Genomic DNA, 26,349 nt, shown 5'->3' on the forward strand with positions numbered 1-26,349 from the left:
AGCATTTTTCAAACTCTTTACATATAAGCTTATGGATTCCCTTAAAAAGTTGACATTCTTGATTTAGTTATTTATTTTTTGTGATCTCTAGGGTGTGGTGTTTTGTTTTTTTAACACCCATTTTCCCTTTACCGTTTTACGACCACAGTCCTTTTTTTACCATCTTGTAAGTCAAGCAGTCTTGAAGACGGGAGTATCAATTTTTCTTTATGAAGTTCCAGCAGTTTCCTAAAACCTGGGGCCTAGCAATTTTCTTTAAAAATCAGAATTTAATTATATACAAGAGCAGGTCATTCTGCTTCTTAATGCTAATGCAATTCATTCTGGTCAATCAGTGTTACCTGAGGGGCACCTTGAAAGTTACCAGCTTCATTTACTTGCGAGGGGCAAAACCTTGTCCACGAGTGAAACCTAAAATTTTGGTGATAATGTTCATGTAATTCATTTTGTATAAGAGCACGTGTTGTATGGTGGCAATGCTTTAGGTAATGTAACATTTGTAACACGGAAGTGCTCACCCCATAGCTCACAGAATGGTGCATTATTTGTAAACCAAGTGGAAGGGTATAAGATGAGTTTTGTCATGGCTCACCTCTTTAAGCTGAGGGAAATGACACGTGTTGCTTAACAGCTAATAGGAACACCAAAGGAGGTTTGGAAAGCTAAAAAGATAATCTTATTTAAATTGGTCTTTCAGCCATCTGAACAGCAAAAGGAAATATCAAATTGAGGCTTCTTGAGAGCAGCTGCGACTGATGAGGATTTCATGTAGTTTTAATAGCATTTCTTATTAAAGTGCCTTACCAGAACTTTTTAAGGAACATATTCCTACTCACTGTCCATATCTCCAGCTTTGGTGGAGTTTGGTAACTATAGTAGAGGTGTGAAAGAAGTCATCTTATACTAAGAATTCCTTTATTAATTAATTTTTAATCTTGCCTTAAATGACTTTTTCATAATAACTCTCCTTCCCTGACACCATCTATCTTCTCAAAGCTTTCCTTTGTAGTAGTTCCCCACACCTTCCTCTTCAATCCCTTCCTGCAGCAACTCAGCAGCTGCGGGTGCCCTACACCTGGAGATACTCAAGGCTGGGCTGGATGGGGCTTTGGGCATTCCGATCCAGTTGGTGACATCCCTGCCCATGGCAGGGGGGTTGGAACTAGGTGATCTTTAAGGCCCCTTCCAACCCAAGCCATTCTGTGGTCCAGTGTCTCTTTTCAAAGCTTCACAACCCTTTCTCTCATCAGTACTTGGAGTACAAGAGTCCCTTCAGCCTCTTTTCTCCACTCACTTCATCCCACATGCTTAATGTTCTCCTTTCCTTGAGTGCCTTCTGCACCATGCTTTTCTTCTACCCTTCTATATTCCTTGTTCTTGTACCTACCTCCCCAAGTTGGTTGTTAGTATCTCATGAAAAGCAGGAGTTTTGTTAAAGCAGCTATGCGAGTTCTGCAAAACAGCAACAGAAGGAATATAAAGGCTCAGAAATCTATGTAAAACACACCCTTGATGACTGATGAGTTGAGGATGGTGCACATGTAAAACATCACTTAAAGTACAAAAAAAGTGAGAAATTAAACTGCTATATATAGCTTCCTTTCCTTCAGTTTTGAATTAGGCATCGCCATGAGCAGTCTGTATCTCAGCCACACCTGATTAAGGTTGCAAATGCTTGCTCTGGGATAAGGATGTCTCTTACGGCAACTGGAGGAGTGGAAGTTCTTTGTAGTTGTGTGTGAAATGCTAAACCAGAAGTGAAATACAAAGCAAGATCTGAATTTTTGTTGTTGTTGTGGTTGAAGATGGGTTGCCAAACATACCCTGTTTTCTGCTCCCTCAGTCTCTGTGTTTTATAGCGTTGCACGGCGTGGAATTCAACTTAGCTTCATCTTACAATTTCGAGAAAACACCAGGTGCGTCCTTTGCCCCAAGACAGATTCACCGATGCTTATTATTCCTGACAGATGTTGATCTGACCTGTTCGTAAATCTATCCCAACATGTTAATTCCATGGTCTCCCTAGGCAAATTATTCTAGTGTGTACAGTCCTTACCACTGAGTATTTTTATTGGTATCTCACAGACTTCTCTCTACCTTTTGCTGTCTTGCAATGAAACAAAAAACATTTTTCCTTCTCTTTACAGTAATCCTTCATATATATGAAGGACGTTATGTTCTCTTCCCCCCTCCCTTTTTCATTCCCACTGGTTAAACATCCTTTTTTTCAGCACCAGGGTTGACCATTCACAAATATCTCTACTTTTTTTTCCTGTGTTCTGATCGATTTGCTCCCTGTTTTTCTAACAACAGTGCCAAAACCAGACCATGATTGCACCTGATTTCTTAGTGGGGTTGAGTGGAGCAGAAGGGTTGGTAGCACGCCACTATTGTGTTTATATTTGCAATACACCAGTTGTTCTTTATACAGCAGCATGACACTTAGGCTCATGTGTGGTTATGATTCATGATAATCCCCATGTCTATTTCTGCCAGCCTGTTAGCTATCCAGATGTTCCCCACCCTGGATCTCTTTGACTGCGTAATTCTGTTTGAATGCAGTACCTTTCAGTTCTCTTTACAGACTAGCATCCTATTATGAAATTAGGCCAGTGAATAATCTGCTTTTTCATCAGTTATTTCCCTAGCAGTGTCGGTGGATTGATGTGTTTGTTTTTCTAGAACGGAGCCTTACATGAAAACAACCTTTGTCTGTGTAATGAATAATGACAGTACCTTCCAGCCCTTTGCGCCTTGATAATAGATCTAGACAACAGTGTCTCTTTGTACCTTCTTTGATCTACCAGTAGAGATCAAGCATGTATTTATTGATCTGGAGTGCATATGTATTTGTATAGATGACACTAGTTTTGCCAAAAATAAGGCAAGATTCTGGCACAGGAACTTATCACTGAGCAGCCATATTTACGTGCTCTTTTGGATTTCTTTATTGATGTAGATTTATTTTTTTCAGCTCATTCTGAAAAGCACATCCCGCTGTGGACTTGCAGGAAAGGATCAGTCCAGAAGTCAGAGTGACATGGAACAGGTCCAGAGAACCCCCTGTATTTACGTGTGACCTTGCAAAAAGATGGGACATAACCTGTCTCAGCATTGAGGTCATCTGCAAAATACTGAATAACTTATTCAATGCAAATTGTATTCATTGGATTGATTTGGAATATACTTACCGCAAGGAAAATCTTTGCCATCCTCTCAAATAGAGTTACCTATTTACCTATACTGCTATAATAGTTAGTATTATGAAGACATTGCTTTATTCATATTGCCTCCTTAAGTCACTATTTATTGATTTCTGTAGTGGGGCCTTCCATAAATTTAGTAATGAATTACTTGGGCTTGAACCCTGACAACCTTATTTATTGCATGCCATAATAAAGACGAAAACAAGGGGCCAACTCAGGTTTTAACATGACTGCTCTCCAGACTTCCTTTCAACAGAACCACGCTGTAAAATTCGTGTGTTTTTTTTTCTCCGTTTTATGTAATATTAACATCTCTTATTTTGAAAATATTTTTAAATTTTCATGTGATGCACACAAACCAAACATGCTTGCTTTCCTCTTGTGCCTGGTAACTTTAAGATCGAATGACAAACTATATTGTGTAGATGTAGAATCACATAACTGCTTTGTGAAATAAAATTGTTACTTATACGAGTTGTTTCCTATCATAGGGCATTCTCTTGTTTTATGGAATTGCATTTTAAGATCCTGATTTATTTTTTATTGTTTCTAAAACAATATCCTGAAGCTTGTCTTACAATGGAGAAAACACTATTGTTTTTAATATAGGTGTTTGACTGTCACTTTCTTAGTCCATAGGCTATTTTATGATCTGATTTTCATTAATATGAAATAGTACCTACGCTCCTGCTGAAATTACTTTCATGTGTTTTGTTTTTTCCCCCTTGCCTTTCTATGGAAAATACATTTCTTCATCAAAAAAAGTTTTAAAACCAGGCAGGAAAGGATACTTCCGCAGTGCTCACTTGATTTGCCTTCAGAAAAAATGTTTTAGAAGTATAAGGGCACATCAGGTAAAAAAGCTTCTGTCCTTTCCCAACATTATGGCTTCTCTTTATGAAAACATGTTTTTCAGGTGGTGGATGAACACTGTCACGAAGAGGACAGGCTTTGTATCTACAACATTGTGAGGATTTTCTTTCATTTTGCCATGATAATAATGTGTATGCTAACAGGTTATTGTTATGTATGATCTCCATCCATGCATTTCACAGAGCTTCAAAAACTTCGGGTTTGATCCCTCACCCCTGGACAAAGTCCAGTCTCTTGGTTGGGTGTGCTAAAGCCTGCAGTGGGACAGTGACCAGATTTGACCAATGATGAACGGTGCCACTTCAGTGACACTGAGAAATAACACAACCTACTGGTGTTCCTGGCGTTTGGCACACAGGATGTGCTGTTGCTTTTGGTTGCTGCATTTCCTTGACAGTTGGCTGTGAGCCATTCTTGGATTTTCATCTGCCAAGATATTTTTTTTTCAAAACAGCAAGAAAATAAATTAAGCTTATAGGTGTGATTATAGCAATAATCATTCTTTGAATTTGATGAAAATTTCAGGACACTCATTCAGCCATGTGAAAAGCTCTCCAACTGCAGAAAGGAGCAATCCCCCAAGGAGCATAAATCAGTATTTGAAGGAGTCACAGTGAAAATTAAGGGCATTCTGGTCAAGGGATACTAGGTCAGGGGAAGAAGAAGAAAAAACTATATACTTAGTTGTCCCTTTAAATAATCTAGAAATGGTAATACTCTTGTTTAGTTAGAGATTTTTCTAGAGGAGCAGAAGGCGCTCTGTGGGTGTCTCCTGTTTCTTATTGATGCATGACAGAGAAAGCTTAAGACTCCTTTGCGTTGCTGGATGAGGACCTTATCTTCGGCAGTCAGTAAGGCAATGCTGATAATGTGAAAACATTTGCATAACCTATGAAAATTGGCATATAGAAGCAATTACATTGTGGCTTCCGAGGGAATTTATGGAGAACATAAATATGCTGGTTTAATTAGGGGCACAACGCTAACTGCTGACACATTCTCCTCAAAGTCTGCTTTCAGAGCACAATTGCTAAATGTTTTTTTCAAAACACAGGGGAAGCTTAAGGAGGAAAATTAAGTTGAGTAAATTTTTTATTATTAATGCAAATGGTGGAAATGTAGTCACAGTCCATGAAGTCTGCAGAGCTGCTCGTGTGTTTGTATCCAGAATCAGAGCCAAAGACTGCACCGGAGTTGCCAAAGAGCAAATCATGAATTGCTGCGTAGATCAAAATTATAACAGTAAGAGATGTTATCTCGACTTGGCAGGCACACTTTTAATAAAGCAAGGCAAATTGAGAAGAATGAGTTTTCAGGGAATTGGATTGTCATAAAAAGGCAGTTAGAGTGTTTTGTTTTTCTTTCCCTGTATTTATTTTTTCAGAGCAGCTATTTACTCTGAAAACGAAGAACCTGACAATAGTCCTGCAGTTACAATGAGCATAAGATAGGACAAACAATTTAACCTGCTCAGCAAGACTTCATCTGCTTGTCAACTTGCTGTCACGGGCTTCTTGTAAACTTGCTCCTATGTTGTCTCTTTCTCCTTTCCTGGACCACTAGAGAAAGCTAAAGCTACCGCTGCCTTTAGTGATCAAGCCTAATTAAAATCTAGTCTGTGTAATAAATCTACACGAGCATGTATACGCCTGCGTAAGAATTTAGAGATTCGTCTGCTGAGACTGAAAGGGAGACAGTGACAGTGTTTTGAGGTTACTTTCTCAGAGGATCCTCTCACTAATGGTTTTGAAGGCTCTTTTGGACAAGAGAGTGGTTGCAGCACCAGGGCCCTCTTCAGCCAGCCAGGTGTCTGAGTTGAGGTGGCATGCATTAATGGCCATTGGTTTGCAAATATGAAGGAACATCGGAAAAGAGACGTAGTTCTAGTTTTTTGTATTCCTCAGTTTGTCTTTTTCTGAGGTTTTTCAGACTGCTTCACAAAAATTTTGGCAAAGCAGGCGAGTGAACAGTAGGTAAGGGTTCTTATTTCCAGACAAACACATACAGGCACAGAAGTTTTATATGACTTCCTTGTGATAATTTGGAAAGTCAGTAACAGAATTAGAAGAGGGCCTCTCTTAGTTTCTAGATTTCTCCTGTATTGTTTCAGGAATGCTTTTCACAGAAGGTAAGGGGAATGGTTTTTAATTTCCATGCTGGGTTTGGTTCTTGTGTATGTGGTGGTGTTTTTGTTTTCCTTCTAGAGGAAGTGCTTACTTTAGTTATAGCAAATGATTCTCCATTTTGTCTGTGGGCACCGTAGGAGGATGTGTTACTAATGTGCTTGTGCAGCGTGAGGCAGAATAGGAAATGGTAATAGCTACGTTTCATTTTTTTTATACGGTAGCCTGAGTGATTCCAGTTTAGTCTCCTAAACCCTCAAGAGTTTTTTCAGAGTATTTACAGGAAGAGCACAAGAAAATAATGGAGAGTAAATTTTTTTTCCATGTAGGTTCTCTGGATGAGCCTACCGCACTGTCACTCAGTTCTGCGTTGAGCTAGCTGCTTGCGGAAAGTGAGGAGCCTCATTGTCCATTGGGAGACCACAGCTGTCTGAATATTGTCAAATGTAATCGACAGATTCATCAGAACTGTTGCTGATTTTGTCTCAAGCTGTTCACCCAAGGAGCACCATCTTCTGAAGTAGTCTCCTGTGCATTTGAGCTTTACTTCATATTCTCTTCTGACCATCACAGCGTGCTCCTTCCAGTTTTGCCTACAGAGCTGCTGTTTTCTCTTCAGCAGTACAAACAGGAGAGTTCAAAGCATTACAGCAGACCTGAACCCACCTGCTCCCGTGGTGGGAGGCATATCCTCGAGGTTGAGTGGGCTTTGTTTTGTTTTTATTCTTCCTGGGAATAGCAGTGCATGGTGTGTTTCATGGTCACCACATAAATCACTTTTCTACGTTTGTAGCTGTGGAAAAATCCCTTGCAAGTAGGTTGCACAGAGTAGGATGGCATATAGTAAAAACAGCTCTAAAAATCAACTTGCTTGAGGCATTACAAAGTGCATAATATGCAGAACACAAGTCTAGAGGGGGCTTCTTCCTCTTCTTTGAGGACTTTTACTTCCTCTTTCCCTAGTATGGAGGACACATCAAAATCTATGACTTAGAGAACACCCAGAGTTAGGTAGGGATGCAGAAGGAAAGAGAGAGACAGGCTTCAATTAGCCTTGTGTGCCCGTATCTTAAAACGTCAGTAGTCTTATTTCTGTAACTCCTCCTATTTTAAATGGACTATTGAAGATGGTTTCAGTATTTTTCAAGTGCGTTGAAAATAATCATTAGAAGTACATTTGTTGCTACAAAGACACTGATTTTCAGGACACTAAAGCAAATGGATCATTCATATTTTTCATCCTGACCAGCAGATATTTTTCTTTTGTCAATAAACTTCAGAATGTCTTTGTCCTCTAACACGGACTTGAAGTGATAGAAAGGGACGGTATAAAACATGAGCATTTGCAAGTGTTAGAAAAGCCAAGGACGTGCAAAGAAAACAGATTAATTTAGTAGCAAACAGGCAAAGGCCACGAGGAACAGTTTTTACTGCAGATATCTTGCACAGCCAGCAAGGCAGCTGGAGTGGGAGTGATCTACTGAGATAACCTCACATTTTAGTACCTAAACAACAGTAGCAGCGCTTTCAATCCTTGCAGGCATGTCAAGGCCTTGGCGAGGTGGGGGGCAGCCGCACAATTTGTGAGAATCCATCTACTGCTTTCTGAAACATGCAATGTTGGGCTGTTGAAAGTTGTTTCTCAGTTAACTCTGAATCGTATTGAATGAGTAAGCAAATAAGGCTGCTAATATAGAAGGCTAATAGTTGAGTTTGATTCACAGTGTCTAATTCAAGCTGAAAGCTGAGAGGCAGTTAATTTATTTTTTTTAAGTGTAAGAATAATGTTTGTGTCAAATGAGTGCTCTCAGCTTATTCAAGCTTAAATTTTGGCATTTTAAAGTTACAGCAAGCTGAGCGTTAGTATATACATTTGCCAAGCACTTCTTACAGGGAGCTAGAATTTGGCACTAGTCAAGGACAGGGAGACACAAGAATGAAATGAAATCGATGATGATTACGAGTAGAACTGATGGTTATAATCCAGTGTTATCATTTAGTTTGAGTACTTAGGAAAAAGTTAACAGCAAAAATAGTTGATTGATTTTTTGATTATTTTTTAAAAATATTTTCTGTGTGAAGCATTTCTAGTTTTCAGAACTGAAATAGATCCTTCAAGACTATTAAAAAATAAAAATCCGTTACATCCTCCTTTGTGATTTGGCAGTCATAGGAACCCTCACAGAATTCTAATGTGTGAGGAGTATTCCTAGGTGTGAACATTTGCATGTATTTATGAGGAACAGTGAATAATGAAACTGGCTTCAGGTAATCTTCCTGTCATTGCTGCAACTCCCCACTCGTTCATAGCACTGAATGGTTTCCACCCTCTTGTCTTCTTTCTTTCTGTGATCTTATGAATTGACAAAGAGTCTCAGGACGTACTTGGACAGTGAATGTTTTTCAAATCTGGAAAACAGATTAAAGATCTGTTTATCCTCCAAAGGTTTGGTTGTGTAGAAGTTGTAGATTATGCATTGTGAAACATGATGAAAGCTGCAGTTTCTACAGACACTGCAATTCCATTCTGAAAAAAAAAAAAAAAAAAAAAGTATCTTATAGTATTTGCTAACTTGTACTCTTACTGCTTATATACTGTATGTGGGATCAGGTCTCCATCCACTGAAGCATGCAAAAACATGCCAAAAGTTAAGCATGTCAGTACTGTTGATGGGCATGTGATTAAATATTTTGTTGTCCTAACCTCTCGATGTCTTTGAAAGCCAATATTCAAAATGTGTATGTTAGAAGGGTCATGGATTAAGCTAAATGAGTAGCAGACTAGAAAGACGGGAAAAATATGTGATATTGATGAACTGCACTATGTGTCTTTTGTTGGTTTGAAAGCCAATGGAAGTATATACACCCATAGTATCGTTAGAGAAGTAAGTAGCACCCTCAGTGCATTGCAATGCACTTGATCTAATTCGTATTATCAGAACCTGTTGATAATCTGTGAAAGGTTGGTGTAGCATATGAGAGATTGTTTTGTAGTTTCAGCTACACTTGCTAATGTATTATTTTTATATCATTAAATTTGGAAATGAAGAACACTCTGTACCTCCTGCCTTAAAAGAAACATTCTGTTAATAGCTTACAGAATTTAAGCTGTATGTACTACAAAAGTCTGTTCAGTTCTTAGAATCTTTTCAGGAAAACTGTTGCTTTACACACTTGAATGTAGATAGGGATTTTTTTTTTTTTTTCCAGAAATTACAGGGAGACTTGCCTGAATTACAGGTTGGAAATGAGGAGACCTTCCTTCTCAGAAGGAGCGGTCAGGCATTGGGACAGGTTGCCCAGGGAGGGGGTGGAGTCACCATCCCTGGGGGTGTTCAAGGAGAGGCTGGACGTGGTGCTTAGGGACGTGGTTTAGTGGTGACACTGGTGGTAGGGGGTGGCTGGACCAGATGATCTTGGAGGGCTTTTCCAACCTTAATGATTCTATTAAAAAATAAATAAAAAATGAATATAATGCATCGGTGTCAGACTGATCAGCAAGTAATTGTGATACCAACTTGTGTAATTAGAGTTACTGTCTTGATTAAACTTGTGAGAAGAAATGGCCTTGTGTAAAACCACTGCGTCAGAGTCACGTGCTGCTTGTACTGCATGTGTGAAGTTTTCTCTGCACACTTAAGGAAGGGCTTGTTTTTAACAAAATCTTGTGTAATATAAGACACCGTAAGCATACTGTTGGTTTGCGCATATTCACAAAGTTCATATAACATTAAATAAGAGGCAAAATTATGCTGAGGAACAGCTTGTGTTAGAACTGGGGCTGAAACAAGAAAAGCTCTTAAAGAAATGGTCTGTGCCCTGAAAAGAGCCTCCAGCTGTTGTAACTAAACTCTGCTAGGATCATAGCCTGGAAAAGAACTAAGGTACTGAGGAGAGTCTGGGCAGAAAAAAAAAAAAAAAAAAAAAAAGCTTTTTCAGTCAAGTCATTTTGTTTGTGTTGTGATTTGAGCAGAAGCCAGGGCACCTTTCCCTCGTGAAGGCGGTTGAACAGAGGAATGTGTACCATGGACGCTCCCATAACACTGGTAGCACCTGCCCAAACAAGCAGGTCTTGGCTAAAAAAAATAAAAATAAAAAAAAGACATTTAGAAACTCTTGCAAGTGTCTGTACAACTTAAATTTTACTTTGCTCAGATTTTCCTTACCACAGTAAATTAACTTAGTTGGAAAGCCTACCAGCAAACTGAGTCATAACACTTACACAAAGGCATTTGCAAAGGCAAGGTGTTTGGTCATTTGTTCGCCAGGTTTTGCATGTGTAAGGCTTTTGCTGGGAGGGCAGATGAGACAAGACATAGCATGCTCCCTTCCCTCAGAAAACCCTTTGCTTGCTGCAATCGGGCAGCTTGCGATTTGTCTGCTCCATGTGGTTTGCCAGCAGTGGCAAAGCAGCACGCAAGTGCTTGGCAGCAAATTATTCACTGTAGGGGTTTGGCTTCGGTAGATTTCAACTGTCTACAGCTTTCAAATTCTGTTTCTCTTAGGTTGTAATTGAGAGTTAGCATTCCTCATAGCAATACTGCAGTGCTGTTAAGGGAAGTGAGGGTCTCTGGACTTGGTGTTTATGAGTTTTATGTTTCTTCTGTACCTTTGCTGCTGCCTTTCTGTTTGAGGGGTTTGTTCCATTTGTTTTTTTCAATAGTTCTGCCGATGGCTCTTTATTCCAGAGACTTCATCTCTGTCCAGGATGAGGTCTGGTACAACACTTCTTACCTTGAGGTTTGCAGTATACAGTCTGCTTTGGTCTTAACTTCTGCAATGTACGTGTTCCAGCTCTCAGCATTTCCTTTGCCACTTCTGGTCTGGTGCTTTGTTATTTGTTGCCTATAGTGTTTCATTTGTCCTTTGGGTTTTTGGTTTTCTGTTCTTGGTCTGACTGTTTCCGTTCAATATTCATACAGAAGGTGATTGGTTTAGTTATGTGAAGTAGGAGTCCTGATAAAGACCCAAGTTTCTGCAGGAAGACAGCGAAAGACAGCATTTATATTGTCATTAAATCAACTGGGCTTGGTGTAGAGAGCGTGCTCTAAATGTGCTCCAGGGTTACAAAGGCACTTCTTGCATTTGTGGTTGTTAGTGGTCTCTTTCATGGCAGGGGGGCTGGAATTAGATGGTCTTTGAGATCCCTTCCAACCCAACCCACTGTGTGATTCAGTGATTCTTTCCAATTAGCCAGCTGTTTGGTTCTGCTGAGGCATGTGTAGGGCTGAACCTTCCCTGTGCCAGCACAGGTGAGGCACACTGACTGGATTTGCTAGTTCTGCCTAGTCCACCAGAACGTCCCTGGAAATCATGGCCAGCTCTTGTGCTGTGGGATAGTCTGTGTAAAGACACCATTTAGCACAATTAGGAGAGGGCCTCCAAACAGCAATGGTTACCGGTCACTGAGGTGTCTGTTTCACTGCGTGGAAGACAAGCTATGTAGGTTAAAAACAACACATGTCAGCGTTTTTAACGCCATAATTTGATTAACTGTGACAGCAGTGCTCCTTTAATAGTAAAATATGACACTGAGTGGGTCAGATGACTAAGAAGGTGCGTCAGCGAGTACAAAGTTTGTACAGGCTTTGCTGGAATGAAGTGCGTGTGCTGCTTGGGCCTGCTGGGCTGTTGAACACCTAACAGCCGCAGGTGACTCTTGGAGCACAAGTCTGTGCTGCACTTGAGCTTCACCTGCTTCTGCTTGGCCAGTTCTTGTGTCCTTAAAGTTGAGCATGACCCACAGTCCGGTGGAGAGAGAGGCTGAAGTGCAACTTGGGATGCTCACAGCTGCCTCTTCAGTAATAAAATAGTCTAAGCAGCTGAGCTGTGAATACGTGTTACAGCTCTGCAAGGGAGAAAACGTGTGAGAGTGAAGCATTTGTAAGGTTTTCCTGGAGCATTCCCCATTCTGTGTGCACGGCTGTGGATGATGGCTGCAGATGATTTGCCTGGAGCAGCAGTGGCAGCTCTCCTGGCGGATTTCGCAGGGCTGAGTTTCAGCAGCCACAGAAGAAGGGCTGCTCACCAAGGCCCAAACATGCTGTCTGCAAGCAGCACCTAACGCTGGCATCGCTACTTTTTCTCCACAGACACTCTTAGTGCTAGGTTTGCTCAATGTTCGGCAGTTGGCCTTCTGTTTGGAAGAGGTCCTGACTGGCTCCATGTCGGGATGACTGCCACGCCGTGTAAAACCACAGCGACACAAAACAAAACCGGGCCTTGCCATTGCGTGCTAGCGCGGCACTGGGCTAAGGAGAGCAGGAATCGGGCCTGGCCTTGCAGTACGGAGAGGGGCCTGTCCCCTCGTCCTCTGCTGGGGGACATCTGAGTCGCGTGCCCCTCACTACATCTGTATGACAGATCCACAGGGCCACCTGTGTTGCCTGTTGAATCCAAGAATCACTGAAGCCCGTATTTCTGCTGTCTGGTGGGCATGCTGGGGCAAAACCCGGAGCTAGTGATGCCCATGTAGCAGCACGGCTGAGCTTCACAACAACTAGCTGGAGCTGGCCCAGCAGCAGGAAGGGTTAATTGCCTGCTCAAAGCTGTCGGTTTAACCCTTACCAGCATAAGAGTTTCCAGCTAGTCTTTTCTTAAATGTAAAGAGCCAGTAAAGAATCCATCTATCAATAATCGTGTAGATACAGATTCCTATCATAACTGTGTAGAAGTTCATAATAACTACTTGATATTAGCAGACAAATGCTCGCTGAAGTGTCTGAGCCCCAGCTGGCTTTATCTTCATGTCACAGAGCCCGCTGCCTTTCCTGTAAACACTGAGATAGAGGCTGTGGTCCTGCGGTCTTCTGAGGTCAGGATGCTGCGTGCCTTGTTTGTAAATACACTGCAATGTGCCAAACAGCTATTGGGCTTTGGTAATATTTTTTCACTCTGATGGGAACAACCTTGCATGTGATCTCTGCGCCTAAAAATACGATACAGTGCGTCAGAGTTAATTTGTAATTCAGTTTGATGATAATCATCATGTGATGGCCAGTGATGAAGGCCTCAGTCAGTAAGGGTCTGGCCCAAAGCATCCATCAAATACAGGCTTCAGTTTCAAAGGAAAAGAGAAAATGACTAATTTGAAAGTCTCTTTATCAAAGGCAGTTTTTATAGCAGGGAGGAGGTATAAATAGAGACTAGCAATTTGTGGGCTAATCCTTTTTTGCATTAATATGGTTAATTTGTTTTCAGTTCTCTTGTTCAAGAAATTAATTCTCCCTCATTTTCGAATACACTTTGAAGTTAGCATCCAACTATCAACCTCTGTCTCTCTTCCGCTCCCCCTCACATTCCTGGAGTGCGTTTATGCAGGTTGAGAGCAAACACTTCAGTGCATAGCTCTAGGGAATGGATTCATATTGTCCAGCTTAAGTTTTGGGTGATCAGTTTCACATACCTGTGTAGGAGTTAAGTTAAATATTCATTCTGTTTTTAAATGTCAGATTTAAAAAAAAAAAATAAAAAATCTTAAAGCAGTGTCACCAGTTCTTTTCTGCTTCAAGTGTGCCTTCTTAAGAAGGATCTCGAAACAAACTCCTTTGAAATGAGCTGATTGTAATAAAAAATGTTTGCTAAGACTGGATTTTTTTTGCTGACCTAAGTTTCTGGTATTAAACTTTTCATAACCTTTTCGTAGTTGCATTTCTGCTCTTACCACAGACAGCAGCTTAAATGGAGGGCAAGCCTCACAAACTCCTTGCTTCTGAATGATGAAACAAACAGCATATCTCACATTGTTATGGATGTCTGGCTTCAATCCTCTCATGGAGTGATGGACACGAGTTGCTAAGGGGAGCTAAACAGGATAAAAAAAAATTAAACTGGAAGTGCAAATCAGTAGAAAAGGCCTACTGAGTCTAAAGCACGGAGAATGACTAGATCGAAGGCTAGAGCTGTGATGCTCTGAGTTCAGGATTTCTGTACTTTCGAGCTTGTAGCTGATGGTGTTTGTAACCTGAAAGCAAAAAAAAAGAGGTGTAGGTCTGCTGTCAGTTGGAAAGCAAGAATCCATGTTACACATATTTTGACATAATTCTTTCTGTGTCATATCAGCATATCAGGCTGTTTGAATCTCTTCATGGAAAGAATAGAAAACCAGTAGATGTGCATGTAGGCATATCCTCATAAGACTACTCACTGGGGATGTGGGGTAATGTGGTTCACATCCTTGCATAGCTTAAATCTCCGTTGTACTCTTCTGTTACCTCTGTTCCTGTTCTCTGTTGGACTCTTGCACTTCCCTAAAAATTTGAAAGGAAAAAAAAATCTATTTCCTGAGCAGTAGCACTAAAACTTTCAGTAATTCTGTGCTGGATGTGAGAAAGTCTTAAATATGGTGTTTTTTCTTGAATAAAGGTTTTAGTCATGTTCTGGAAGGCTCAGTTTCCCATTTAAAAAGAGGACACAAAATATGTGTATATGTCTCTGTATACAGACCTTTTAAAATCAGCAGCTTGAATATAGGTGCAGATTTCCCCCCAGGAGTATAAAGTCAGGAGTAGGTCGCAAGCACTTAAGAGCATGGTCTGATAGCAGCATCCTGGCTGTGGAGCTCCTCTGCCTGCTTGGCAACGTGTCCCCCAAAGCTCAGAGAAGTAAGGCTGGCACCCACCATAGCTAAAGGATCCAACAGAAAGAATAGGAAGATATGGATCTCTTTTCAAATATGTTTGCTGTTCTGAGCCTCTGTAAGGTGAGGTGGCTCAAGTAAATGAGATGGGAGAGCTGCCTCATTTCATTGCAGTAGCCAGTCTGCACATGACAGTAACTACAATGATGGATGTTTCTGACATAAAATGCATTGCAGATTATGAGCATGTCATAAATTAGGGAAAAAAAAAAAAAAAAAAAGAAAAAAAAACTGGAGGGTAAAGTTTTAAACTAAAATATCCTGTTTTCCATTGGGTAACTTCTGTAATTATTTTTTTTCGTTTTAACCAATCTCCCTTTTCCCTAGGTAAAGCAAATCACAGCTTTCCCAGCATGAAAATAATACAGAATATTTCTTTCTTTTTTTTTTTTCCTGAAATGAAAGACTTGACTGCTGGTACCCCATGCATCTGTGGCAATACAAAAAACCTTCTTTGTGGATTTTTTAATGAATAGCGCTTTCTTCTGATTTGCCTACTCCAGAATTTCACCAATGTTTTTAAGGTCCTAGTGAATCAAAGTCAACTGTAGTTTTTCTGCTACAGATCTGAATAATTCATTGGTAACTTACTGTTTGGCATAACATAAAGTGAAAACAACAGAGAGGTGGTTTTTTTAATGTTAGCTAGTATAATTAATTATGTCAAAGTGTGAGTATGCTTGTAAAAATAGCAGTACCTCAGTAACAACCAAACTCACCAGAATCCCTGGGATTTTGGTGTAGCAGTTGATGCAGCTCACAAGATTATATTCATTTGCAATATAGATCACCTGAAATTTTGTGTGCTGCAGGCATGGATAGTGGCTTGTAGGTGCACAAATGCATAATCAATACCAATACAGCTTAGAGTGGATCTGTGTTAGCTGGTGTTTCCGTGGCATGTCTGTTTGAGAGGATTTATAGTGTGGCTGTAGAAGTTTCCTGGAGGCATCAGTCTTAGCCAGAGACTCCATTTTTCTTTCCTTGCACATTTTCAAAGCCAAAATATGTCTTCTGTTCTTCTTGAAAATACTGAAGAAAAAATGGGAAAATGGTGAATAAGCTTCATAATAAATGTAGTACAGCATTGTATACATGGAAATGAAAAATCAGTGAGTTCTGATAAATGTTTCAAAAAGGAGACAGACCATAACCAGAATACTGAATTTGAAAGGTGCATAAAGGCTGACCAAAGCTGTTGATACTCACGAGAAGTTTGGAATATTCTCCGTGGCTTTAAAGATGAGGAGCTGCTTGTGATTCTTCTCCCCTTATCTGCAACACTGTTAGTGTTTCACTTCAAAACCACTCTAAATTCCTGACCCTGCAGTTGCTGGAAAGCAAGGGGCAGGGGCAGCGTGCAGTTCAGAGAGATGCCAGATCCCTGTTTTGGTGTGCTGGTACCTGTCCTGTGCCAGCACCCCTCTGTGGGGACACACTGGGCACAAAGCCTGGTCCCCCGGCCCTAGCTTGTCCCCTGTGCTTCTGCTGCCACAGCTCTTTCATCTGCCCACCCAGCCTGCTCCCACAGCAAAGCGCACTCTAACAAAGCTGTTTGCTTGCTTAGTTACCCTCTCGCTTCGTGTTTAAACATTCCTGATGTGTTTGGCTATTTTTTCATCCACCTGAAAGATCGCAGTTCTCCCCAATGCCATGAGCACCCTCACGAGCTTCAGATCCTTCCTGAAACCCCACCTCTTTTGCGTTGTTTTCTGTCGTTATTTCTCCTCACACACATATTTTTTTTGGCCATACTTGAACAAGAAAAGTTTAGCTGTTAATGCTGACAGACATCAGGACTTTTAGTCAAAAATGGCAGGTCCTATTTATACCACCAACAGCTCTAGTGCAGATGCAGTTACACCAGTCTAGAAGCTTTACCATTTTAGCATTTGGGTAATGGGTGTAAAACACATCAATCAAAGACCTGCAGTGCCCTGGTTGCATATATACGCCTTCACATTATTACATTTTTAGCACCGAGAGAGCTACCGTAGCTTTGGGCTTGCTTCAGCTTGTTTGGAAAATTGATCCAAATGTATCTGATTTTCCCACCGTAGAAAGCTGTGTTCTTGTATCGACTTTCCTTTCTCTGAAGGCTTTTGCTGCTGTTTTTTTTTTTTTTTTTTTTTTTTTTTCCCTGTCTGCACTGTAATTTCACTGGGTTCAGACTCTGTTTGTTACGAATGGATTTATGAGTTAGCTCTGCATAGCTTTTTATTGTTACAGAGCTTTACAAAGGCTGTCATTCCTTTGTAATTACTAATGAATTACGTTTTTTCAAAATTACTGTAGAATGTTTTTCAGCCCCTGTGGCTTCCAACATTAGTGTTGAATGCAGTGTATTTCATACGGGGGAAAAACCAAAAACAACCACTTGTGCTTTTATTGTTGGTAGAGGGGAGAATGTCAAGCACTGCTCCCTGTGACGTGTTACATTCGATAGGTCCAGCACCTGCATCAAGCCAAGAGGCATGGTTTTTCTTTCATGCCTACTGCTAAAAGCAGGCACGTGAGTGCTGTAGCAGTGTTTTTGTTCTGAAGCTACAATCATCAGTAGTTAAGCTAAGATTTGGCCTATGTCTGTGTTGTTTGTGAGGCATCGAGATTTTTAGACTGTTATTTCATGTGTAGAAGTCTTTACTTGGTTGAAATCCCATTTTTTCACCTTTCCTCCCACTTAGTTCATTTCCTCGGTCCAGTGTTTTGGTGCTGCTGCAGGATGTAATCAGTTAGCATGTGTCAGCTCTGGCCCTAACATGTAGGAGCAAAAAGCCTCCCCTCTCCACCAAAACGGCTCCAGTGAAAGGATGGACCAGAGGCAGCAGTCTGAGCCTCAAAATGGGACTTCTGCTGATCTGCACCCCTGGAAGCTCACTGAGCTGGATAATCCCTTCAAATACTTGCTGAGGCAGTAGCCACGGGGATAGGGCTTTTTATTTCTATATTCTGCTCTGTGATGTGTGGCTAGTGCCTCCCAGGCAATTTCCATTAAGCACCTGTGTACCTGCACGGTCCCTGCACAAAGGCTTGCCTGCACCTTCTCCAGAACCTCTGCAGAGGCTGAAATGTGATGTGTGATGGAGGACCCCAGGCAGAACGACTGCTTTCTGAGCAAAACGAATGCTTGGAGACCTGTGGTGCTCCGGCTGTCTGTCAGATGTGGTGGTGGTTAATCATCTCAGCAGCAAGACTGGAGCAGGCACTGCGCCTTCAGAGCAAACGGGAGGTGTCTGGGGGAAGAGACTTTCAGAACTTTCTTGTAGAAATTTTTTGCTGTAGGTGCTTTATCTACACCTGTGGAAATGGTTTCCTAAAATTATTTGTAAATTTATGAGCACTTCAGTCATCTTTTCCATTAGTTATGTCACTAAATTTCCCCAGCACTTGTGTGTGCCTCACTTTTCACTGTCTGCAGAGTGAGATTAATCCTGTCTTGGGATCTGCACAGGAGTGTTTAAATTTATAATTTAGCTGCATACAGCTCCTGTGGTATAAACTGTGAAGAGGTTCATGAATTTCTAATTGTAAGGGATTCATTCAATAAATGTAATTTCCTAAACTGACAAAGTTGTAGTGTCGAACGTAGATGAAGCTTAATGCTTAGGTAATTAAAACACACGGGTGCCCTCTTGTAGAGCGCACAAGCCCTGCTCTGAGTGCCCAGGTTTCCAGTTGGATGCTTTCCTCCACCACGCTTGTGTATGTCAGTAGCAGAACAGTCGTACCTTCAGATAGGCAGAGATTTCCCTTATCTCTTGTGTTGCACTCAGAACAACTGAACTGAAGTTACCGCAGGAGGAAAAGTCCCTCATGAATTCAGAGCATGTTGTTCTAGCCAGGAAATGTGTTTCAAGCCTCTTCCCTGTATGCTTTGTGCTTTAATGCTTTCTTCCCCTATGCACTTCTCAGGCTTGATTCATAAAGACAGTAAGACTGTTTTCAGCATGTTTACAAGGATGATAACATATAGAACAGAAATGACATTATTTAGAAATTACTTAAGATTTTTAAAATTAATTATTTAGAAATTATTTAATTATTTGAAGAGAAATTGCAACCAAATGACTTGATAAATCACACAGCGAACAAAATAAACAGGAAAGCTACCTGTAAAGGAAGCTTCTTTCTTGGGCCCTGAGGCAATCAACTTAAGGCTTGAAGCATAAACCACAACTCCTGGTCAGTAAGCTCACAAGTCGCCTTTTCTTTCAATATGAGAGATTTGGGAGAAAATAAAAGAAAACACTGACACACTTCTCATGCACCAGACCATCTGAGCCTTACCCCTTCAGCTCGGTGGCCACTTTTGGCAGGGTCTTTCTCAGATCAGTAGATCTCTTGCACAAACACTGCTTAGCGTGCAAGTGGCATGAATGTCTGGCACGCTGCAGACGAGCTTTGTGGATCCACGTGGTGGGCAGTTATCTGGGGCGGCAGGCAGCTAGGACAGAAAATGCCAATTGCCCTGACGCCTACTTTGTCTAGACCAGAGCACTGAAATGCAGGCTTGGGGTGGCTGTTACTGCAGCAGTATCTTCTATAAACCCAAGCTCTCCTGTATTTCGTTTTTGAGATTCAGTTCAGAATGATGAAAGATGTACTTTCGTGAAACCAATCTTGGAAAATATTTTTTTAAAAGATGTAGCGTGCTACATAGCACGCCAACCGTATAAGGCTTTCTCAACCTTCTAGAGTTAGCCCTTGATAGAAAAAGGCTTTGATCCTGATGTATTAAAGTCAACACAACCTGTGGATTTGTAATGTAAGGTTTAATGGATTTTAACCTAAATAAATAGAATTACTCCAGGTTGATAAAATTTCTGTGATCTGTGATAAAAACCTGAACCAGAAGTTCAGTCAAGAGTAATGTTTTCTTAAGTATTTTCCTTTGGTTTCTTGTCTAAATAGTAATAGCAAAAATATCATTCTGTTGGAAGTAGGGAGGGTAGATACTACAATTGCAGTAATACAGGACCGTCGGGTGTTTTGCATTCCAGCACTGCGAAGTTTTAGAAGAGGAAGAGGACAGTCGTCCTTGTTTCTATCCTCCAGTCATCCTGATCATATAAAACTGCTCCTGTTCAAACAGGGTGGGCTTGACAGTGAGAAAAAAAGAAAGCAAATGCAGTCAGCTTTTTTTAGGATTTTGTTACACAGGATGCAGCTGGCTATTCATCTGAATAGTTTTCATTTTAGGCTGAAAATGGTAACTTTCCATCTAATTGCAGTCTCAGGCTACAAATTCACAAGCAACTGCTCATGCAAAAGACTTCTGTAAGGCCTTGGGAACCCAGATATCATCTTGTAAATGATAATTTACAAAAACTACAATATTAAATATATATATATATTTTAAAAATGCAGCAGGCAGCTTTTTAAGGCAACAGGTAAATCATCAGAAAGTGGAATATTTACTGCTGAGAAGCTGGGATCTGAAGGCATGTTGGACGCACAGTGGATTCTCCTTCCTGACTACATGAAACTTTAAGACGTGATAGCTTGTAAAATGCTCCATTTCTCAGCCGTGTGCCAGTCAGTGGACAAATGAAGTGCCCGTGAATGAGACAGGACTGGAGCACGGGGCTTCTGCTGCTCCCTTCCTCCTTGTGAGGCCAGGGTGGGCCAGGGGGCGAGGAGGGCTGCAGCGGTGTGCCCGCAGTCCTCCCCGGATAAACAATTTTCTTGGATTCCATTTTGACAGAGCCAAAGGACAGAGAGACGGATGCCTGGTGCCAAATGGCTAATTTCACTTCCCTGATCTGTGAGCATCTGTGGAATTTCCCTGGGCTTGGTCCAGCTTCTGCTTGACAGCAGGAGGAGCCCTGCTGGGGCTGCCGGAGGGTGGACACGGTCCCCTTGTGGTGCTGACTTCCACTCAAGGACTTCGGTTCCCTTTTTGTGCACTAGGATCAGCAAAAGCAGATACCCAGACTGCGTGTGTTTAGGCAAATCCCACGAGTTGAGCAATGACCCCATGTCAGCCTTGAGTGCTCAATACCAAGCACGTGGCAATGAGCCATTCTGTGTCCTTCAGGCTGCCGGGGTCGTCACCAGGCTGGGCTCCTCTGGCCTTGCAAACTTTCTGGGAGTCCTAATCCCACACCACTTCACGGCACTTAGCGGTGATTTCCTGCTCAGCGTCAAAATGCTGCATTTCCAGAAAATTGTGTCTACTTTTCCTTTTTGTATTAAATGCTAAGAACATTTTGTCACCCTTTCTATAAACAAAGGGCATAGGAAGTACAATTTCACAGAGATAAGAGGTTTACATGGAGGCTGAGGAATGCGTGAACAGAAGGACCTCCAGGATTGAGAAATAAATCCGTGTCTTTTTTTTGTGAGCGTGTGGACGACTGTGGTTGCTTACTCAGCCACACTGGCCCTTGGGTTGCAGTAACAACTTCTCTAGGGGCAGAGCTGGCTGAGAATATCTGGTCATAAGCAGGCGCCCCCCTTGTTTCACATGCAGATCAAGCAGTGAATTGCAGCTCTCCGCACTGACAAATAACTATAATTTGTTCCATCATCCCAGTTGGAATTTTCCCACTGACTTCAGCCAGACTCGTTGCTAATGCTAGGTGCCTTTCAGGTAGCTGGCTAACAGTCTTAAATTAGATACCACGAGTGGGACTCGCCTCGTCTAACTCGAGGCATGGGAAGCCAGCCAGGCGAGTTGTTCTGTAGGAGTTGCTGCCTCTCCATTGATTACGCAGGGAGCCTCAGTGACTGGGTCCTGGGGTAGCTGGTTATATTCCAGACATTTGGGGGAAGGTGCTTTGAAGTCCATCCTGTTGGCACATCTCTGTGTGAAAAACAGGCCTTGCTGAAACAGAGCAGAATCCGCGCGTTTTTTTCAGCCCATTAAAAGGAAATGCTCTTTCAATGCTGATTTTTTTCCTGCATATTACTCTTTAAAGAAAATTGTCAGAAATTCCACTTGAATTTAACTAATAAGTTGTGTGATGATATAGCATAATTTTTACATCTTTTGTATCTTTGCGTCTTCTTAATCCACAGCTGCAGTGGAAATACAGATAGCTGCATGAGCAAAATTCTTGTTGATAGCGGTATTTTCGCTGAAGGATGTTTTGTGATGCGTAAAAAACCTCAACTGCCTAATTTCTGAAACTATTTTTTTTTTTTAACTCATTTGAGAAACTAAAGCTTGTGAATGTTTTTTTCTCGCCACATTGTTAGTATGATAATTGGGACCCCAAAGTTGTGGGCATTGTTCCTGGTTCTTATGCGCTGTCACTGAGCAACGCACCTTAACACTGGGCTATGGAAAAGGGTTGTTGTATCTAGCAGTGATGAACTGAGCTGGCATATTCTGTCTGGCTTGGAATAGGAAATACTTAGAGAAAAATACTACTTTCATACTTAATAATTATGTATTATTCTTTATAAATGATACCTTAAAGTTTCAAAACAGCAATATTTTTGTTGTAGCTAAGCATTTGTAAATTATGTTTTTTGTAAATCTTGTATCACAAGTGCCAATGGTTAGAAGGCTGGGGAATGGTTCATGATGTGTGTGTAGTCACAGGCTGCTCTAGCCAAGTACATTTAGGCTCCTGCAGTCTGTTAACAGAAACAGATCCTGAGCTTTCACTCTGTCCCCCACATTTGCCTCACTTCAACCTTTCTGGAACCCTGTACAGAGCATCGGGACACCAAGTGGCTTAACAATAAATCTCTTACTAAACATATAAGGGAGAGAATTCTGAAATACTGAAAAGAGTAACAAGCCTTTTCCACGAGCATCTTTTGAGCATTGACCATTTAGAGAAAATAACTCATTCCTCCTTCTGTTTAGTTTTGAATCCCTTCTGTGTGGCAATCTTACATTGTTCTGTAACCTCCAGTGATAAGGAGTGGAATTGGCTTTTGCTGGAGTTATTTCAGACTGTATCCAGAGACTGCTTCCTCCTGGAGAGGTTAATGTTTGCCATTCAGCAGGTTTTGAGGTATCCCAAGGTTCTGTTATCCGGTTTCTTCCTTTTTCTGTGCTTCCAACTTCTTCTTCCTGGTGTTTGGACATTTCATTAACCTGGCATCTGTTCTCTTTTAGGAGAAACCTGATGCCAGCCCCACATCTCTACAGCTGAGATCCCAAATTGAGGTAAACACTTTGATTTTGGTCATCTATTTTTGTTTGTTTTTTCATTTGATATTCTGCATAAACTGGGCAAAGGCTGCTCTCGTGTCTGCTCTCACTGCTGTGTGTCTTCTCTTGCAGGAGTCACTGGGTCTCAGCAGCACCGCGTCAACACCAGACACTGAAAGAAAGTAAGTGAGGGCACAGGAGGCAAGAAAGGAGAGGGGAAATTTGGTGTTTTCTTTTTCCATGTAGTAAATTGATTTGAAATTGCATTGGTACTTCAAGATTTAAGATCCAGGATTTAAGATCCACCCTCTGTTATGTCTGGTTCCCATTTTGGAACCTGCTCTTTCTCTCCTCTTTTGGCATTTTATTGTTTTGTTTTTTAAATCAAGGGAGAGTTGTCTTTTCTCCCTTCGTGTGCACTTGGGACATGCATACACTGATAAAACTGGTAGTCATTTCTGAGAAACATCACTGTTTGCACATTCTCTGCAAATTAAACCTGTTTAAAAATAACTTTCTGAGGCTAGACCTAAATGCAGCCAAAAAAGATAGACTAGAGGAAGGGAGAGCTACAAACTTAAACCACTTTCCTTTTCCTGTGCACTCCTGGGTTTGTAACTGTGCTTTTGAAGAAGGTGCCAAGGGAGTGAAGTATTTAAAACCAAGTTAAAAGGAACTTTAATTTTAGCAGTCCTTAATAAAAAGCTCTCTGTGTGGACTGAGAGGGTTTCTGTTTACTGTCACCTCCTGCTGCAATGTGTGCTTGTTTTCTGCACCTCCTTCCTTTGATCCCAAGATTTCGGTTCCCTACTGCTAAGGGTAACGTGCAGCAGCGCATGAAGACAACTGACACTGTATTTCCAATTGCCTGCACGTCGTAGGGTTGTGCCAGCTGGATTAGTACAGAGACAGTGCACGGAGTCCAGATCTGAATGTGAGGTGCTTTATTTAGTAAAGTTTTACAGTCTCGCATTTGAATAGCTTCTAGCGGAGCCATGATTCCATACCACTGAACCATAACAGGAAGGTTTTATAAAATTGCTGCCCTTGCTCTTGCTCATTCAGGAGAAGCAGTGTCAGTTCTAGAGAGAGCTGCAGTAGATGTGGCACATGGGACTTGCCTCACTGAGTGCTGGCAGCATGGAAGTCAGGTATTTGGAATGGAACAGCTCTTTAGGAGCTTCCCGCAGAAACGTCTAAAAGCTGATTCGTGCTGAAGATCTTGGAAAGTGATGAATTATGTTTTAGAGGTGCCTTGTCTCTCTTCATCACTCACAGAGAAAGGGGCGATGGCTTGCTTGAGGTAGATACTCATTTTCAAAACAGCCTAAGATAGATAAGGTCAATTTTACCTTGGTACCATCACTGCCCCCATTTGATGTGCTGTTAAGAGAGAGAACCTACAAGTGCAAGATTTAAAAGTGATACCTCAGATATTGAAACATGGAGAAGTTCTTTTCAAGGATACTTCCCTGTCTCACATTGTAATGAAACCAAAAGAGCCGAGTGGATGGGAACATGATGAGTACTGCAGTCTGGGAAGTAAGCCTCCAAGGTTATCCTATAATCATAATACTTCTCTCTCCGTCTCAAAGCGTTTTCCCCATGGGTAAACAACATCATTATCCCACCTCGGATAATGACAAGATAAAAATCTCACAGGAGGACAGCGCACAACTGGGAATAAACTCCTCTTACAAGTTCTAGCCAGATTCCGAAAATGTGTCTCTGTGTAGGTGTTGTACCACAAATAACTGAGTGAGGAGACAGTATCTACAGAAACATCTTCTGAATGACTGTATTCCAAGACTACCCATTTACTTCACTGAAAGGAAATTATCTTCATTATCTTAGTTGTGGTGGAAGAGATCTATGATTTTTGAAGACCTATCAAGAATGCAGGTGTCCTTTTTGAGGACTTTTTTTTGTCCTCAAAAGGGGCAAAAGGGGACGTATGTGGTTAACCCAATCAGATATGTGAAACTGGCACAGGGGAGGTCAGATCAAAACTTTGCACTTCAGTAAACAAGCCAACATAATGGATGCTAACTGGGCAGAGTGTTGAAAATAACAAGTATCTACTTGATGCCATAGAAAATAATCAAAGCAGAAATGATACAGGCCTGGCCTATTAGTGGCAGCCTGCCCCATCAGTGCTAGTTTCAGTTCTCTAGCTCAGAGGCATGCCCGTGTCAGTTCAGTCCTCTTCCAGGAAGGGAAAGGTTATAAAATTGATCTGCTGAAAAATGACTATTTTAAGTCCATCTGTACTTGTTACTAAGATGCTGAGTTTGATGTTTTAGGGGGAGGATGTGTCAAGAACTAGTGGCTTTTTGTGTACATTTTCTAATTTATGGCTTTCAGCTGAGTTTTGCTGCATGGGCATGCTACGAGAGACAGGAAGTTTGTCCTTTTGGGACCATTGCTTCTGTGGCCACCTCTGCTGTGTGATAGATCTGGGGTGAACCTTTTACAAAGCTGCTTTTGTTGTTAGAAGGCTGTTTTGTCAAACTTGAAACTGGATGTAGATGTGCATCGATTTCTCATATTCAGAAATAGATTTGGAGGTCTGAATTAGAAAGATTTGTCCCAAAATGCCCATCCAGACTTTTTGGAGCTGAAAAATCTGTTGTTGTGCATACTCTTCCAAAGCCCAAGTAAAGGCTTGGCTAACGAAAAATTACACGTCCGTGTATTGAAAATACAAACTTTTTTTAGGGTGAGCAAAGAGGAGTTGTCTGTATAGTGTCATGAGCTGGTTGCTTCAGAAAATGAAAAAAAGAGAATTCCTGTTGGCATGAGGAGGCAAGAGCGATTGGCCCAGCGTATTGCAGGAGTCTCCGGTAGCTCCCTCACCCAGAGCTGCTGTTTGCACACCCTGCAGCTTAACCCAACCAGGATCTAAAGCTCTAAAATAACACACCTGGATGGTTGTTTAATTTGACAGTTGAGAGATTCCAGACAGAAAGAGGCTTTGAGAGAGTCTGGAAGAAACTGTGTTTGTTTTAACCTTTGGTTTGGTTTTCCTTTTCTGTGGTGCCCGATTGAAGAGAAAGTCTGACAGGCTCCACTGTGCACCGCACTGAAAACAGATTAGCCTTGATGCCCTGTGGTAGGAAAAAATCCCGTTTATGTGGACAGGCAGTGTATGTTCGGTCTTGCCTTGAATCTTACTAACTGTGCTGCCCGGGTCATTATTATTACCATCTGTTCAAAGCCAGCATGAAATTAGTTGGTCCCCTCAGTCCAGCAAGTTGCCAAGCAAGTCTCTGTCTAGTGGGTGATTTGCTGTAACACAGAAGAACAGCCGTAGTGCCTGGAGGGAGGCAAAAAGGGGTTAAACAAGCCTCAAGACAGCTGCTTGTCACTTCAAGTGGTTGTCACTCCGAAAGGCATTTG

The 26,349-nt window shown here is 41.4% G+C and overlaps 1 protein-coding gene across 3 annotated transcripts in view; it reads left to right on the top strand.

The window, feature by feature from the left end:
- LOC311208365 (SAM and SH3 domain-containing protein 1-like) overlaps positions 1–26,349 on the top strand; it is a gene marked incomplete at its 5' end in the record, with an annotated part of 551,022 nt that overhangs the window by 464,470 nt on the left and 60,203 nt on the right. For all 3 annotated transcript variants that reach the window (XM_084285033.1, XM_084285034.1, XM_084285035.1), the window contains 2 exons: positions 22,915–22,965; positions 23,083–23,132. In XM_084285033.1, the coding sequence (XP_084141159.1) occupies positions 22,915–22,965; positions 23,083–23,132 (101 nt within the window). The remainder of the gene's footprint in view (positions 1–22,914; positions 22,966–23,082; positions 23,133–26,349) is intronic.

The sequence above is a fragment of the Netta rufina genome (genome assembly GCF_964035555.1).
Source record: "Netta rufina genome assembly, chromosome: 3".
Lineage (NCBI taxonomy): Eukaryota > Metazoa > Chordata > Aves > Anseriformes > Anatidae > Netta > Netta rufina.